Here is a 17,920-nt window from a genome sequence, read left to right as displayed (position 1 = left end):
GTGGGCGGGGCTTGAGCCTCAGGGGCGTGGCTTCTGGTTGGGTTAGGCCAGGGTGGGTGGGGCTTAAGCCTCGGGGGTGGGGTTTGTGGTTGGGTTGGGCCAAGGTGGGTGGGGCTTGAGCCTTGGGGGTGTGGTTTGAGGTGAGGGGTGGAGCTTGGGGCATGGATCAAGCAAGGGTGGGGTCAGGGAGGCGTGGTTTAAGCAAGGGGGTGGAGCCAAAGTGTCCACAAAGGGGCGGGGCTTATATTTTAGGGTGGGGTCAAGGGTGGGGCTTAAAGTAGGGGGTGGAGCCAGGGGGAGGCGTGGCTTGAGCCAGGGGGTGGAGTCAAAGCTTCCAGAAGGGGTGTGGCTGTGGGTGGGGTTGAAATGGGGGGATGGGCTCAGGGGGCGTGGCCTGAGTCTGGGGGTGGAGCCAAAGCATCCATGGGGCGGGGCCAGAAGGGAGGTGGGGTTTATATTGGGGGTGGAGCCAACAGGAGGCGGGGCTTGGCCTTGGGGGTGGAGTCTTTATTGGGGTGGGGCTGGGGACGGGGCTTAAGTCAGGGTGGGGTCGGGGTGGAGCTTGTGTGGGTGGGCGGAGCTTTAGTGAAGGGGTGGAGCTTCCAGCAGGTGGGTGGAGCTTCGGGGGTGTGGCTTTCCTGGTGGGCGTGGCACCCCAGGGGCGGGGCTTCTCAAAGGGGGGGTGTGGCCTATGGGTTAACAGACCTCCAAAGAGGGGGCGTGGCCCCTCCAAAGGGCGTGGCCAGTCCCAAAACGTGGGGTGACCACTCCCCAAAGGGGTGTGGCTATATAAGGGGTGTGGTTTCATAAAGGGGCATGGCATCCCAAGGGGGCGGGGCTTCTGAGTCAAAGGACTTCCCAAGGGGGAGGTCCTGGAGCTCTTAAAAGGGCAATGACCAGTCCGAGGTGGGGCCCCCCCCGTGGCTGCTTTTAGGGGGGCGTGGCCATGCATAGAGAGGCGTGGCCACCCACAAGGGGGCGTGGCTTCCTAATTGGGCGTGTCTTATGGATAATCAGACCTTCCAAGTGAGTGGGGGGGGGGCCCTTAAAAGGGCCACGGCCGATCCCAAAGGGAGAGTGTGCGGGTGGGGCCCGTGGGGGGGTGTGGCTTCCCGGGGAGGGGGCGTGGCTTTCCAAAAGGGGGCGTGTCCTGACCTCCACGGTCATGTGGGCCATGATGGCTCTCTGGTGGCCCTCGAGGGTCTCCAGGGCGATCTGGCCGATCTCGGACTCCGACTTGCCCAGGAACATCTGGCAGGCGGCCGCCAGCATCTCCTTGTTCTGCCCCTGGATCTTCACCTGGGGAGGGGGGGGGGGGGGGGAAAGAGGGGCACGGGGGGGGCACCTGGGACCTCCCAAAACACACCTGGGGCAGGGGAGGGCACCTGGGACCTCCCAAAACACACCTGGGGCATGGGGGGGGCACCTGGGACCACCCCGGTCACCAGAGACTCTCCCCGATCAGCTGGGACCCCCCAAATCACACCTGGGACCTCCCAAAACACACCTGGGACCCCAAAACACACCTGGGGCACAGGGGGGGCACTTGGGACCTCCCAAAACACACCTGGGACCCCAAAACACACCTGGGACCCCCCAAAACACACCTGGGGTGGGGGGGGCACCTGGGACCCCAAAACACACCTGGGACCTCCCAAAACACACCTGGGGCATGGGGGGGGCACCTGGGACCTCCCAAAACACACCTGGGGCAGGGGGGGGCACCTGGGACCACCCCGGTCACCAGAGACTCTCCCCGATCAGCTGGGACCCCCCAAATCACACCTGGGACCTCCCAAAACACACCTGGGGCATGGGGGGGCACTTGGGACCTCCCAAAACACACCTGGGGTGGGGGGAGGAAAGGGGGGGGGGAGGAAAGGGGGGGATGGGGGGGGGCACCTGGGACCTCCCAAAACACACCTGGGGCATGGGGGGGGCACCTGGGACCTCCCAAAACACACCTGGGACCCCAAAACAGCCCCTGGGACCCCCAAATACACCTGGGACCCCAAAACACACCTGGGACCCCCCAAAACACACCTGGGACCCCCCAAAACACACCTGGGACCTCCCAAAACACACCTGGGACCCCCCAAAACACACCTGGGACCCCCCAAAATATACCTGGGGCACGGGGGGGGCACCTGGGACCTCCCAAAACACACCTGGATTTTGGGGGTCCCAGGGAGGATTTTGGGGATCCTGGGGTGGTTTTGGGGGGTCCTGGGGCAGTTTTCGGGGGTCTCAGGGTCCCGAACTGGGTTTCTGGGGGTCCCCAGGGTGGTTTTTGGGGTCCTGTGGTGGTTTTGGGGGTCTCAGGGAGGATTTTGGGGGTCCTGGGGTGGAGTTCTGGGGTCCAGGGTCCTGAATTGGGTTTTTGGGGGATCCCAAGGGGGGGATTTTGGGGGTCCCAGGGAGGATTTTGGGGGTCTCAGGAAAGATTTTGGGGGTCCCGGGGTGGTTTCGGGGGGTCTTGGGGGAAATTTGGGGGGTCCTGGGGCAGTTTTTGGGGGTCTCAGGGTTCCAAATTGGGGTTTTGGGGGATCCCAAGGGGGGTTTGGGGGGTCCCAGGGCAGTTTTTAGGGGTCTCTGGGGTGGTTTTTGGGGGGGTCCTAGGGAGGATTTTGGGGATCCTGGGGTGGTTTTGGGGGGTCTTGGGGGAAATTTTGGGGGTCCTGGGGTGGTTTTTGGGGGTCCCAGGGAGGATTTTGGGGGTCCAGGGTCCTGAACTGGGTTTTTGGGGGATCCTGAGGGGGGTTTTGGGGGTCCTGAGGTGATTTTGGGGGGTCCAGGAAGGATTTTTGGGGTCCCAGGGAGGATTTTGGGGGTCACAGAGTGGTTTTTGGGGGTCTCTGGGGTGGTTTTTGGGGGTCCCGAGGAAGTTTTTGGGAGTCTCCAGGGTCGTTTTTGGGGGTCCCAGGAAGGATTTTGGGGGTCCTGGGGCAGTTTTTGGGGGTCCCAGGGAGGGTTTTGGGGGGTCTCTGGGAGGGTTTTGGGGGTCCTGGGGCAGGTTTTGGGGGTCCCAGGGTGGAATTTTGGGGTCCAGGGTTCCAAATTGGGTTTTTGGGGGATCCTGAGGGGGGTTTTGGGGGTCCTGGGGCAGTTTTTGGGGGTCCCTGGGAGGGTTTTGGGGGTCCTGGGGCAGTTTTTGGGGGTCCCCGGGGTAGTTTTCGGGGGTCCTCAGGAAGGATTTTGGGGTCCCAGGGAGGATTTTGGGGATCCTGGGGTGGTTTTGGGGGTCCCGGGGTGGTTTTGGAGGGTCTTGGGGGAAATTTTGGGGGTCCCAGGGGGGAAATTTTGGGGGTCTTGGGGCAGATTTTGGGGGTCCCAGGGAGGATTTTGGGGGTCCAGGGTCCTGAACTGGGTTTTTGGGGGATCCTGAGGGGGGTTTTGGGGGTCCCGGGGGGGATTTTGGGGGGTCCTGAGGTGATTTTGGGGGTTTCAGGAAGGTTTTGGGGGTCTCGGGGAGGATTTTGGGGGTCCTGGGACAGTTTTTGGGGGTCCCCAGGGCCGTTTTTGGGGGTCCCAGGGGGGATTCTGGGGGTCTCAGGGAGACTTTTTGGGGATCCCGGGGTGGTTTTGGGGGGTCTTAGGGGAAATTTTGGGGGTCTCGGGGTGGTTTTTGGGGGTCCCAAGGTGGTTTTTGGGGATCCCAGGGCGGGTTTTGGGGGTCCCAAGGTGGTTTTTGGGGGTCTTGGGGCAGTTTTTGTGGGTCTCAGGGTGGTTTTTGGGGGTCCCAGGGGGGATTTTTTGGGGGTCTCAAGGAGGATTTTGGGGTTCTCAGGGCTCAAAATTGGGTTTTTGGGGGATCCCAAGGGGGGTTTTTGGGGGTTCCGGGGTGGAGTTTTGGGGTCCAGGGTCCCAAATTGGGTTTTTGGGGGATCCTGAAGGGGGTTTTGGGAGGATTTTGGGGGTCCCCGGGGTGGTTTTGGGGGGTCTCGGGGTGGTTTGGGGGGTCCCCGGGGTGGTTTTGGGGGTTCCAGGGTGGGTTTTGGGGGGTCCTGGGGTGGTTTTGGGAGTCCCAGGGTGGGTTTTGGGGGGTCCTGGGGTGGTTTTGGGAGTCCTAGGGTGGGTTTTGGGGGTCCCAAGGTGGTTTTTGGGGGTCTCAGGGTTCCAAATTGGGTTTTTGGGGGATCCCAAGAGGGGTTTTTGGGGGTCTCAGGGTTCCAAATTCGGTTTTTGGGGGATCCCAAGAGGGGTTTTTGGGGGTCCCGGGGTGGATTTTTGGGGTCCAGGGTCCTGAATTGGGTTTTTGGGGGATCCTGAGGGGGGTTTTGGGGGTCTCAGGGAGAGTTTTGGGGGTCTCAGGGAGGATTTTGGGGGTCTCAGGAAAGATTTTGGGGGTCCCGGGGTGGTTTTGGGGGGTCTTGGGGGAAATTTTGGGGGTCCCGGGGAGGATTTTGGGGGTCCCGGGGTGGCTTTTGGGGGGTCTTGGGGGAAATTTTGGGGGTCCTGGGGAGGATTTTGGAGGTCCCGGGGGGGATTTTGAGGTCTCAGGAAGGATTTTGGGGGTCCCTGGGGTGGTTTTGGGGGTCCCCGGGGCAGTTTTTGGGGGTCCAGGGTCCTGAATTGGGTTTTTGGAGGATCCTGAGGGGGGTTTTGGGGGTCCCAGGGGGGATTTTGGGGGGTCCAGAGGTGGTTTTTGGGGGTCCTGATGCTATTTCTGGGGGTCCCGGGGTGGGTTTTGGGGGGTTTTGGGGGTCCTGGAGACGATTTTGGGGGGTCCTAGGGGGTTTCTGGGGGTGCTGATGCCGTTTTTGGGGGTCCTAGAAGGATTTTTGGGGGTGCTGATGCCATTTTTGGGGGTATTTTTGGGGTCCCCGGGGGATTTCTGGGGGTCCTGGTGACAATTCTGGGCGTCTTTTGGGGGTCCCAGCGTGGGTTTTGGGGGTGCTAATGCCATTTTTTTGGGGTCCCAGGGGGTTTCTGGGGGCACTGATGCCATTTTTGGGGGTCCCAGGGGGGTTTTTGGGGGGTTTTGGGGGTGTTTTGAAGGTCCCAGGGGGGTTTCTGGGGGTCCTGATGCCATTTTTGGGGGTCCCTGGGTGGTTTCTGGGAGTTTTTGGGGGTCCTGATGATGGTTTTAGGGCTCTTTTGGGGGTCCCAGGAGGGTTTTTAGGGGTCCTGGTGCCGATTTCGGGGGTCCCTGAGGGGTTTTTGGGGGTCCTGATGCCGTTTCTGGGGGTCCTAGGGTTTTTTTGGGGGTTTTTGGGGGTATTTTGGGGGTCCCAGGGGGTTTCTGGGGGTCCTGCTGATGATTTTGGGGGTCCCAGGAGGGTTTTTGGGGGTTTCTGGGGGTGCTGATGCCATTTTTGGGGGTCCCAGGGGGGTTACTGGGGGTCCTGATGTGGTTTTTGGGGGTCCTGGTGCCGATTCTGGGGGTTCCTGGGGGTTCCTGGGGGGTTTTTGGGGGTATTCTGGGGGTCTCAGGGGGGTTTTTAGGGGTCCCGATGACAATTTTGGGGGTATTTTGGGGGTCCCAAGGTGGTTTTTGGGGGTCCTGATGTCGTTTTGGGGGGTTTCTGGGGGGTTTTGGGGGGTCCTGGTGCCGATTCCGGGGGTCCCTTGGGGGTTTTTGGGCATCCTGATGCCATTTTTGGGGGTCCCAGGTGGTTTTTGTGGATTTTTGGGGGTTCTGATGCCATTTGTGGGGGTCCTTTGGTGGTTTTTGGGGGTCCTGATGCTGTTTTTGGGGGTCTCTCAGGGGTTTCTGGGGGTTTTTGGGGGTGCTGATGCCGTTTTTGGGGGTCCCCAGGTGGTTTGGGGGGGTTTTGGGGGTATTTTGAAGGTCCCAGGGAGGTTTCTGGGGGTCCTGATGCCATTTTTGGGGGTATTTTGGGGGTCCCAGGGGGGTTTCTGGGGGTGCTGATGCCACTTCTGGGGGTCCCCGGGGTGGTTTTTGTGGGGTTTTGGGCGGCCTGGAGACGATTTTGGGGGTCCCCAGGTGGTTTTTTGGGGGTTTTTGGGGGGCGCTGATACCGTTTTTGGAGTTTTTTGGGGGGCACTGATGCCATTTCTGGGGGGTTTTGGGGGGCACTGATGCCGTTTTTGGGGTTTTTGGGGGCACTGATGCCGTTTCTGGGGGTTTTTGGGGGGTCCCCGGGTGGTTTTTGGGGGTTTTTGGTGGCACTGATGCCATTTCTGGGGGTTTTGGGCGGTCCCCGGGTGGTTTCTGGGGGTTTTTGGGGGCACTGATGCCGTTTCTGGGAGGTTTTGGGGGTCTCTGATGCCGTTTCTGGGGGGTTTTGGGGGGAGCCGATGCCGTTTTGGGGGGTCCCCGGGTGGTTTTGGGGGGTTTTCGGGGGTGCTGATGCCGTTTCTGGGGGTTTTTGGGGGCATTGATGCCATTTCTGGGGGTTTTGGGGGGTCCCCGGGTGGTTTCTGGGGGTTTTTTGGAGGCACTGATGCTGTTTCTGGGGGTTTTGGGGGGTCCCTGGGTGGTTTCTGGGGGTTTTTGGGGGCACTGATGCTGTTTCTGGGGGTTTTGGGGGTCCCTGATGCCGTTTTTGGGGGTTTTTTGGGGCACTGATGCCATTTCTGGGGTGTTTTTGGGGGTCCCCGGGTGGTTTCTGGGGGGTTTTGGGGGTCCCTGATGCCATTTCTGGGGGGTTTTGGGGGCACTGATGCTGTTTCTCGAGGTCCCTGGGGTGGTTTTTGGGGGTTTTTGGGGGCACTGATGCCGTTTTTGGGGGGTTCCTGGGTGGTTTTTGGGGGTCCTGGTGCCAATTCCGGGGGTCCTTGGGTGGTTTCTGGGAGTTTTTGGGGGGGCTGATGATGGTTTTAGGGCTATTTTGGGGGTCCCAGGGGGGTTTTTAGGGGTCCTGGTGCCGATTCCGGGGGTCCCTGGGTGGTTTTTGGGCATCCTGATGCCATTTTTGGGGGTCCCTGGGGGGTTTTTGGGGGGTTTCTGCAGGCACTGATGCCATTTCTGGGGGTCTTTTGGGGGTCCCAGGGTGGGTTTTGGGGGTTTTTGGGAATGCTGATGCCATTTCTGGGGGGTTTTTGGGGGTCCCCGGTTGGTTTCTGGGGGATTTTGGGGGTCCCTGATGCCGTTTCTGGGGGGTTTTGGGGGGAGCCGATGCTGTTTTGGGGGGTCCCCGGGTGGTTTTGGGGGGGTTTTGGGTGGTTTTGGGGGTGCTGATGCCATTTCTGGTGGGTTTTTGGGGGCACTGATGCTGTTTCTGGGGTGTTTTTGGAGGTACTGATGCCGTTTCTGGGTGTTTTTGGGGGTCCCCGGGTGGTATCTGGGGGTTTTTGGGGGCACTGATGCCGTTTTTGGGGTTTTTTGGGGGTCCCTGATGCCGTTTCTGGGGGTTTTGGGGGGAGCCGATGCCGTTTTGGGGGGTCCCCGGGTGGTTTTGGGGGGTTTTTGGGGGTGCTGATGCCATTTCTGGTGGGTTTTTGGAGGTACTGATGCCGTTTCTGGGAGGTTTTGGGGGTCCCTGATGCCATTTCTGAGGGTTTTTGGGGGCACTGATGCCAGTTTTGGGGATATTTTCAGGGGTCCTCGGGTGGTTTCTGAGGGGTTTTGGGGGGCACTGATGCCAGTTTTGGGGGTATTTTTGGGGGTCCCCGGGTGGTTTCTGGGGTGTTTTTGGGGGTCCCTGATGCCATTTCTGGGGGGTTTTAGGGGCACTGATGCTGTTTCTCGAGGTCCCTGGGGTGGTTTTGGGGGGTTTTTGGGGGTGCTGATGCCATTTCTGGGGGGTTTTGGGGGCACTGATGCCATTTCTGGGGGTTTTGGGGGGTCCCCGGGTGGTTTCTGGGGGGTTTTGGGGGGTCCCCGGGGGGTTTCTGGGGGGTTTTGGGGGGCACTGATGCCATTTCTGGGAGGTTTTGGGGGTCCCTGATGCCGTTTCTGGGGGTTTTCGGGGGTGCTGATGCCATTTCTGGGGTGTTTTTGGAGGTACTGATGCCGTTTCTGGGTGTTTTTGGGGGTCCCCGGGTGGTATCTGGGGGTTTTTGGGGGCACTGATGCCGTTTTTGGGGTTTTTTGGGGGTCCCTGATGCCGTTTCTGGGAGGTTTTGGGGGTCCCTGATGCCGTTTCTGGGGGGTTTTGGGGGGAGCCGATGCCGTTTTGGGGGGTCCCCGGGTGGTTTTGGGGGGGTTTCGGGGGTCCCTGATGCCGTTTCTGGGGGTTTTCGGGGGTGCTGATGCCGTTTCTGGGGGTTTTGGGGGGCCCTGATGCCGTTTTTGGGGTGTTTTTGGGTACCTGAGCGATGCCCGTGACCGAGATGGGCACCCCGTGCCGCGTGTAAACCTTCTCGCTGCGCACCGGCAGCGTCAGCGTGTTCAGGGAGATCCTGTGGGATTGGGGGGGGGAAACCCCGAATTTAGGGGGGTCACCCCCAATCCTGGGGTCACCCCAGAGCCCGGGGGACCCCCCAGAGCCCCCCAGAGCCCCCCAACTCACCGCTGGATCTGCTGCAGGCAGGGGATCACCAGCACCCGACCCCCGGCCACCAGCACCGGGGGGCTGCGGCACAGACCTGGGGGGGCACAGACAGGGGGGTCAGGGGGTCCAAAACACCCCAAATAGCCCCAAAACCCCAACCAGGGACCCCAAAAACCCCCCAAACCCCCCCCAGATATCCCCAAATAGCCCCAAAACCCACCCAAATATCCCCCAAAACACCCCTGGGGGGCTGCGGCACAGACCCGGGGGGGCACGGACAGGGGGATCAGGGGGGCCCAAAACACCCCAAAACCACCCCAAATATCCTTCTGGGGCCCAAAAAACCCCCCAAAACCCCCCCAATTATCCCCCAATATCCCCCAAAACCTCCCAAACCCACCCAGAGATCCCCAAATACCCCCCAAACCCACCCAAATAGCCCCCCAAACACCCCAAATATCCCCCAAAACCCACCCAGGGACCCCCAAATAACCCCAAAACCCACTCAAATATCCCACAAAACCCCCCAAAACTCACCCAGGGACCCCCAAAAACCCCCAAAACCCAGCCAGGGACCCCCAAATACGCCCCAAAACTCACCCAAAGATCCCCAAAAACCCACCCAGAGACCCCCGAATACCCCCAAAACTCACTCAGGGACCCCCCAAAAACACCCCAAACCACCCCAAATATCCCCCAAAACCACCCAGGGACCTCCAAAAACCCCCCAAAAACCACTCAGGGACCCCCAAAAACCCCCCAAACCCAGTCAGGGAACCCCAAATAGCCCCAAAACCCACCCAAATATCCCCCAAAACACCCCCGGGGGGCTGCAGCACAGACGTGGGGGGGCACGGACAGGGGGGTTGGGGGACCCCAAAACACCCCAAAACCACCCCAAAACAACCCAAATACCCCCAAAACCTATTCAGGGACCCCCAAATACCCCTAAAACCCACCCAGGGACCCCTAAAAACCCCCCAAATCCACCCAAATATCCCCAAACTCCCCCCAGGGACCCCCCGAATATCCCCAAATATCCCCCAAACCACCCCAAATATCCCACAAATAGCCCCAAATAGGTCCAAAACCTCCTGAATATCCCCCAAATCCCCCCAAATCTCCCCCTAAAACCCACCCAGAGACCCCAAATATCCCCAAAACCCCACCCAAATACGCCCAAAACACCCCAAATATCCCCCAAAACTCACCCAGAGACCCCCAAATATCCCCAAAACCCACCCAAATATCCCCCAAACATCCCAAATATCCCCCAAAACTCACCCAGGGACCCCCAAATATCCCCCAAAACCCACCCAAATATCCCCAAATACCCCCAAAACCCACCCAGGGACCCCCAAATATCCCCAAAACCTCACCCAAATATCCCCCAAACACCCCAAATATCCCCCAAAACCCACCCAGAGACCCCCAAATACCTCCAAAACCCCACCCAGATATCCCCAAAACACCCCAAATATCCCCCAAAACCTCCAAAACCCATCCAGGGACCCCCAAATACCCCCCAAACCGCCCCAAATATCCCCAAATAACCCCAAAACCCACCCAGGGACCCCCAAATAGCCCCAAAACCCACCCTGGGACCCCCAAAAAACCCCAAATATCCCCCAAAACCCACCCAGAGACCCCAAATATCCCCAAAACCCCACCCAGATATCCCCAAAACACCCCAAATATCCCCCAAAACTCACCCAGGGACCCCTAAACCCCCCTCAAAACCCAGCCAGGGACCCCCAAATATCCCCAAAACCCCACCCAAATAGCCCCAAAACACCCCAAATATCCCCAAAACCCACCCAGAGACCCCCAGATACCCCCAAAACCCACCTAGGGACTCCCAAATATCCCCAAAACCCACCCAGAGACCCCCAAAACACTCCAAATATCCCCCAAAACCCACCCAGAGACCCCCAAATATCCCCAAAACCCCACCCAAATATCCCCAAAAAACCCCAAAACCCACCCAGGGACCCCCAAATACCCCCAAAACCTCAGCCAAATATCCCCCAAACACCCCAAATATCCCCCAAAACCCACCCCGATATCCCCTAAAACCCCCAAAACCCCCCAAATGTCCCTCAACTCCACCCCCCTGGCACCCCCCAAATACCCCCAAACCACCCCAAATATGCCCCAAAACACCCAGGGGGGTGAGGGGACCCCAATACCCCCCAAATATCCCCAAAACCGCCCCAAATAACCCCAAAACCCACCCAGAGACCCCAAATATCCCCAAAACCCCACCCAGATATCCCCAAAACACCCCAAATATCCCCCAAAACTCACCCAGGGACCCCTAAACCCCCCTCAAAACCCAGCCAGGGACCCCCAAATATCCCCCAAACCCAGGAGGGGGTTTGGGGGGTCCCAGAGGTATTTAGGGTTTTTTTGGGGGGTTCCCGAGGGTTTTGGGGGGTTTTGGGGGTTCCCGGGGGTTGGGGAGGACTGGGGGGCCCGCAGGGGATTTAAGGGGTCCCCAGGAATCTTAAAGGGATTTTTTGGGGGGGTTTGGGGGTCTGGGGGGTCCCAGGAGGGGTTTTGGGGGGTCTCAGAGGTATTTGGGGCTTTTTTGGGGGGTTCCCGAGGGTTTTGGGGGGTTTTGGGGGTTCCCGGGGGTTGGGGAGGATTGGGGGGGGGGCCGCAGGGGATTTAAGGGGTCCCAGGAGTTACAGGGGGGGTTTGGGGGTGTTCCCGGGAGTTTCGGGGGTCCCAGGAGGGTTTTTGGGGGGTTTTTGGGGGGTTTTGGGGTCCCCGGGAGCCGCCGGGGCCCCCCCGCACTCACCCGACACCACCATGGCCTCGTTGGGGCCGCACGTGAAGAACATCGCGGCGGGGGGAGGGGCCCCGGGGCCCGGTTCGATCGCGGCCGATCGGGATCAATCGGGATCGATCGCGATCGATCGCGACCCGCGACCAGCGCCCCGCTCCCGGCAGCCCCCGCGCCGCCGCTTCCGCCTGGCGACCGATGACGTCATCCACTATTAGAATTTCTATTGGCTGCGCCGCGCCAGGCGCAAAGCCGGGGGGCGGGGCAAAGCCAGGAGCCTGTTCTGCCCGGTAACTGATGATGTCATCGGATAGACGATTTTGTGATTGGCTGCGCTGAGCCACAATTCCCGCCAGGGACACAGCCCGGGCCCGGGGGTTCCCACTCCCATTCCAGGCGTTTCCATCCCAATCCTGGCGTTCCCATCCCAATCCTGGCGTTCCCATCCCATTCCAGGTGTTCCCATCCCATTCCTGTTGTCTCCATCCCATTCCTGATGCCCCCATTCCCATTCCAGGCATTCTCATTCCCATTCCAGGTGCTCCCATTCCCAGTTCCTGGTGTCCCCATTTCAATTCCTGGTGTCCTCAATCTGCTCCCAATGTTCCCATTCCCATTCCGGGTGTTCCCATCCCACCCCCCCGTCCCCATTCCCATTCCCTGTTCCCACAGCGGAACTGCCGGATGCCGGAGGAGGAGCCAGGATTTATTGCCCAAAGCAGGAGATTTTCACACCCCAATTAAAGCCCCGGTGACTTAACCGCTGTCCATGTGATGTCATCGATGTCCCTGTGACGTCACTGCTGTCCCTGTGACGTCACCGCTGTCCCTGTGATGTCCCCGTTGTCCCCAGGGCTGTCACCCGTGTCCCCAGTGACGTCACCGATGTCTCTCTGATTTTCTATTGGCTGCGCAGCGCCGAGGGCGGGACAAGGTGGGGAGCCTGTTCTGCCCGGTAACTGATGATGTCATCGGATAAGCGATTTTGTGATTGGCTGCGCTGAGCCACAATTCCCGCCAGGGACACAGCCCGGGCCCGGGGGTTCCCATTCCTATTCCAGGCGTTCTCATCCCAGTCCTGGCGTTCCCATTCCCATTCCAGGCGTTCCCATTCCTGGTGTTCCCATTCCCATCCCATTCCACGCGTCCCCATTCCCATTCCAGGTGTTCCCATCCCATTCCAGGCGTTCCCATTCCTGGTGTTCCCATTCCCATTCCAGGTGTTTCCATTCCCATTCCGGGTGTTCCCATTCCCATTCCAGGCGTTCCCATTCCTGGTGTTCCCATTCCCATTCCTGGTGTCTCCATTCCCATTCCTGGTGTCCCCAGTCTGCTCCCAATGTTCCCATTCCCATTCCAGGTGTTCCCATTCCAGGTGCCCCCATTTCCAGTTCCTGATGTCCCCATTCCCATTCCTGGTGTCCCCATTCCCATTCCCATTGTCCCCATTCCCATTCTGGGTGTCCCCACTCCCATTCCAGGTGTTCCCATTCCCATTCCTGCTGTCTCCATTCCCATTCCTGGCATCCCCAGTCTGCTCCCAATGTTCCCATTCCCATTCCAGGTGTTCCCATCCCAGTCCTGATGTCCCTATTCTCATTCCTGGTGTCCCAATTTCTCATTCCAGGTGTCTCCAATCTGCTCCCAGTGTTCCCATTCCCATTCCTGGTTTCCCCATTCCCATTCCAGGTGTTCCCATTCCCAGTTCTTGATGTTCCCATTCCCATTCCAGGTGCCCCCATTCCCATTCCAGGTGTCCCCATCCCTGCTCCCATTGTCCCCATTCCCATTCCCTGTTCCCACAGTGGAACTACCGGATGCCGGAGGAGGAGCCAGGATTTATTGCCCAAAGCAGGAGATTTTCACACCAAAATTAAAGCCCCAGTGACGTCACCGCTGTGCCTGTGATGTCACCGCTGTCCCTGTGATGTCACCACTTTGCCTCTGATGTCACAGCTGTCCCTGTGATGTCACTGCTGTCTCTGTGATGTCACTGCTGTCCCTGTGATGTCACCGATGTCCCTGTGATGTCACTGCTCTGCCTGTGATGTCACCACTATCTCTGTGATGTCATCAATGTCTCTGTGATGTCACTTCTGTCCCTTTCATGTCACTGCTGTCCCTGTGATGTCACTGATGTCCCTGTGATGTCATTGATGCCTGTGATGTCACCGCTGTCCCTGTGATGTCACCACTTTGCCTCTGATGTCAGCGCTGTCGCTGTGATGTCATCGTTGTCCCTGTGATGTCACCTCTCTCTCTGTGATGTCAAAGCTGTCTTTGTGATGTCACCACTGTCCCTGTGATGTCACTGCTGTCCCTTTGATGTCAGCGCTGTCTCTGTGATGTCACTGCTGTCCCTGTGACGTCACCAATGTCCCTATGATGTCACCACTATCCCTGTGACATCACCGTTGTCCTTGTGATGTCACTGCTGTCCCTGTGACGTCACCAATGTCCCTGTGATGTCACCGATGTTCTTGTGATGTCACTGATGTTCTTGTGATGTCACCAATGTCCCTGTGATGTCACCAATGTCTCTGTGATGTCACTGATGTTCTTGTGATGTCACCGCTGTCCCTGTGATGTCACCAATGTCTCTGTGATGTCATTGATGTCCCTCTGATGTCACAGGAGGGTGTTCCTGTCCTGTGGAACTGTGGGACAGGAGGGTGTTTTTGTCCTCACACCCTTTGTGGAACTGTGAGACAGGAGGGTGTTCCTGTCCTGTGGAACTGGGAGAGGTGAGGGTGTTCCTGTCCTGTGGAACTGTGGGACAGGAGGGTGTTCCTGTCCTGTGGAACTGTGGGACAGGAGGGTGTTTTTGTGGGACAGGAGGGTGTTCCTGTCCTCACACCCTTCGTGGAACTGTGGGACAGGAGGGTGTTCCTGTCCTGTGGAACTGTGGAACAGGAGGGTGTTTTTTTCCTGTGGAACTGTGAGACAGGAGGGTGTTTTTGTGGGACAGGAGGGTGTTCCTGTCCTGTGGAACTGTGAGACAGGAGGGCTCACAGGGGTTTAGACGTGGGTTTAATCATCTCAAAAAGTCCTTTTTTAATTCTTCTCGGAGCCGGGTTGGTATCTTTGGGTTGTACATCAACAGGTCTCTTCTGGACAAGGGTCCGAATTTCTTCAGGTTGTGAGGTGTTTGTCAGCCGAGCTTTCTGTCACTGGAGGGTGGGTTGGGCTCCAACACTCGTGGGGGCCAGAGGGAGACTGCAGAGCACCACTGTCAACCAGACTGGGACCACCACTGTCAACCAGAGTGACACCACCACTGTCATCCAGACTGACACCACCACTGTCAACCAGACTGGGACCACCACTGTCAACCAGAGTGAGACCACCACTGTCAACCAGAGTGAGACCACCACTGTCATCCAGACTGACACCACCACTGTCAACCAGACTGTGACCAACACTGTCAACCAGAGTGACACCACCACTGTCAACCAGACTGACACCACCACTGTCAATCAGACTGTGACCACCACTGTCAACCAGACTGTGACCACCACTCTTCAACCAGACGGAGACCACCACTGTCAACCAGAGTGCAACCACCACTGTCAACCAGACTGCAACCACCACCGTCAACCAGAGACCACCACTGTCAACCAGACTGACACCACCACTCTTCAACCAGACTGGGACCACCACTGTCAACCAGACTGGGACCAGCACTGTCAACCAGACTGGGACCAGCACTGTCAACCAGACTGCAACCACTGTCAACCAGACTGTGACCACCACTGTCAACAAGACTGTGACCACCACTGTCAACCAGATTGACACCACCATTCTTCACCAGACTGTGACCACCACTGTCAACCACACTGCACCACCACTCTCACCAACAGGGTTTTTTTCCCCTCTCCCTTTCCTTTGGGCTCAGGGGGCCCAACAAACACCACTCTGTTCATGCCCCAGGGTGCTGGGTTATACATTTGGGTTTGGTGGGTTCAAACCAACTGTTTGTCTGTATAATCATACTTATTGTGTTATTTTATTAAACTGTTATTCCGATTTATAATCCCTCCTTTGGGTTGAGTTCATTTCCCCTGCTGGTTTACCTTTAAACCAGCACACCAGAAAAAAGGCATGTTTTAAATCTAGCACTGTCAACCAAATCAAATTATCTCTTAATTCAGTTAAAAGTGTATAAGGATTTTCTACCAGAGGGTGTATGGGTTTAGCTCTTTCATTTACTGCCCTTAAATCTTGAATTAGCTTATTAGTCCCATTTGTTTTCCTGACTGGGAGAATCGGGGTGTTAAAACCTGATTCACACTCTCTCAAGAGTCCTAACTCCCAAAAGTTTTCAGTTATTGGCTCAATCCCTTTCCTGTTTTCTAACCTCTGTGGATATTGTTTCTTGGCCATTGTTTTGGCTCCTGGGTGTAGTTTATTCGAGTGTCAGTGGCCCAGGCTAACACCCAGACTAACGGGCATTCCTCGTTTATAATTTGGGCAGTAACTGGACTGTTTTGTTTGGGTTCCACGCAGCTCACAGCCAAACTCAGGGCTGCCAATAATTGTTCTTCCTTGGCTTTGGAGTGGCTCAATGTGCATCCCCCGGGAGTCTTGGAATTTATGTCCTTGCTTGCTTCGGCTCCCGTTGTGAAAGCAGGGGGATTAAATCTAAAATACACCAACAACCACGACTGTTGCACTCCAAACAACATTCAGCCGTCAGACCTGAACGCTGCTTTTCGACGGGGACTTCCTAAAATCACCAGTTTTATAACCACCAGTTTTATAACCGACTTCTAAAAAATCACATTTTATAACCAGCAAATCACATTTTATCACCAGCTTGCACTAATACAAAAATCCACAAGGTGTTACCCTTAGACCACAAAATATCCCTGGCTCTCACAACAAGCCTGTACATCCCCACAAATCCACAAAGCCTAAAAAAAATGCACTTTCTCTGATGAATCTGAACGTTTCAAAAGAAACACGCCCGTGAGTTCACCGGCAGCAATATCTGGCACACCGAGTTCCCTCCAAAGTCTGATGAGCTCCACATTTAATACAACATAAATTCCAAGTCCAATCTAATCTTATCTCTTGGGTAGACTGGGGTCCAAGAATATATTTCAAACAATTGTTACACGAAGCACACACGTGCAAGGAACAACTGCAGAATGGGGAGATCTTAATTCCAGGTTTCAGGTTGTGTGGTGTATTCACAATTTTTCAGACCCCCCCTCCCCATACAAATTTAACAGGATGTTTCTGTGGCTGGTTCAGAAGGAACAGACACTTTCAGAAGCTCCATTTCGCTTCCAGCACAAAACAAGACAACACAAAATTATCGAAGCAACATAAACCAAACAGAATACTGTCACCACTGCCACTGTCCAAGAATAGACGATACAACGGGTGCCTCGAACCATAAATGAAAGAACAACCAAAAGGAAACTTAGATACCTTGTTTCCCCTCAAAAAAACCCCCCAATATTTGGCCAAACACAAACAAAACTGGAACACACCAGCCCCAAGGGGGGTATGATACTCCCCGGGAAGAGCTTCCTCTCCCCTCCCAGCGAGACGGCGCCGTCCTCGCCTCGTGGGAACCCAAAACCAAAATATAACCCCAAATATCAACACCTTTCATGGACAGGCAGCGTTCTTGGCCAGCCCCCCGCAGGAAGGCACCGAAGGAGGGGAGACCCTTGGGGTGAAAAGACTCACCCGAGGGGGTCCCGAGGGGGTCCTGAGCTCCGAGGATTCCACAGCCGGGGGAAGGGAAGGGGGGGGAAGGTGTCCAAAGGAATCCGAAAAATCCGGAATAAAGAACCGCCCAGAGACTTTTGGGTCTGTTGAGCAGCAAAGGGATTTGTTGCCGACGTTGTGAGCGAGCGCGGTTCGCACCACAGAGAACTCGCTCGAGGGGTTCACACAAAATCAGGGGTTTTGTACAATTTTCATAGATGATTAAAATGATAAATCATATTAATCTGATCACAACATCTATCTGTGCATATTAATAATGGGCAGAGCTCAGCTGGAGCTCGGGCAGAGCTTCCCTTGGCCCTCGGTTCTGGGAGGGGTTTAGGTGAGTCTGGGGTCTCTGCCCCTCTCCATCAGTTCCCAGCGTCCCCATCCTGGTCCCTCGTGTTCCCATTCCCTTCCTGGTGTTCCCATTCCCTTCCTGGTGTTCCCATTCCCGGCGTGACCATTCCCATTCCTGGTGTTCCCACTCGCGGTGTTCCCATTCCCTTCCTGGTGTTCCCATTCCTGGTGTTCCCATTCCCGGTGTTCTCATCCCGTTCCTGATGCCCCCATTCCCAGTCCCTGCTGTCTCCAACCTGCTGCCGACGTTCCCATTCCCATTCCTGCTGTTCCCATCCCGGTTCCTGCTGTCCCCAGCCTGCTCCCAGTGTCCCCAGCGTGGTCTTCCAGGCCCCCGTTCCCATTCCCGGTGTCCCCATTCCCATTCCCGGTGTCCCTGTACCCATTCCTGATGTTCCCAACCCAGTTCTGTTTTCCCCGTTCCCATTTCCGTGTGTCCCCATTCCCATTCCCGATGTTCCCACCCCAGCTCTGTTTTCCCCATTCCCATTCCTTGTGTCCCCATTCCCATTCCTGATGTTCCCACCCCAGCTCTGTTTTCCCCATTCCCATTCCTGGTGTCCCCATTCCCATTCCTGATGTTCCCACCCCAGTTCTGTTTTCCCCATTCCCATTCCTGGTGTCCCCATTCCCATTCCTGATGTTCCCACCC

The 17,920-nt window shown here is 57.1% G+C and overlaps 1 protein-coding gene and 1 long non-coding RNA gene across 15 annotated transcripts in view; both read right to left on the bottom strand.

Annotated features, from left to right (window-relative positions):
* FLOT1 (flotillin 1) overlaps positions 1–11,353 on the bottom strand; it is a 31,299-nt gene extending 19,946 nt beyond the window's left edge. For all 14 annotated transcript variants that reach the window (XM_032677084.1, XM_032677091.1, XM_032677090.1 and 11 more), the window contains exons 1-4: positions 11,203–11,353; positions 8,418–8,493; positions 8,217–8,307; positions 1,156–1,299 (exon numbers count right to left, since the gene is read on the bottom strand). In XM_032677084.1, coding sequence (XP_032532975.1) covers positions 1,156–1,299; positions 8,217–8,307; positions 8,418–8,493; positions 11,203–11,245 — 354 coding nt within the window. In that variant the 5' untranslated portion in view covers positions 11,246–11,353. The remainder of the gene's footprint in view (positions 1–1,155; positions 1,300–8,216; positions 8,308–8,417; positions 8,494–11,202) is intronic.
* Positions 11,354–11,449: 96 nt separating this feature from the next.
* On the bottom strand, positions 11,450–12,318 carry LOC116781468. The gene is made up of 3 exons (XR_004354876.1): positions 11,984–12,318; positions 11,825–11,942; positions 11,450–11,680 (listed from the first exon to the last, which is right to left on the bottom strand). It is a non-coding gene; the product is annotated as an uncharacterized LOC116781468 (long non-coding RNA).
* Positions 12,319–17,920: the final 5,602 nt, after the last annotated feature.

This window comes from Chiroxiphia lanceolata (genome assembly GCF_009829145.1).
Source record: "Chiroxiphia lanceolata isolate bChiLan1 chromosome W unlocalized genomic scaffold, bChiLan1.pri scaffold_46_arrow_ctg1, whole genome shotgun sequence".
Taxonomy (NCBI): domain Eukaryota; kingdom Metazoa; phylum Chordata; class Aves; order Passeriformes; family Pipridae; genus Chiroxiphia; species Chiroxiphia lanceolata.
Note: the sequence above shows the minus strand (reverse complement) of the source record. Positions and strands in the feature narration are given on the sequence as shown.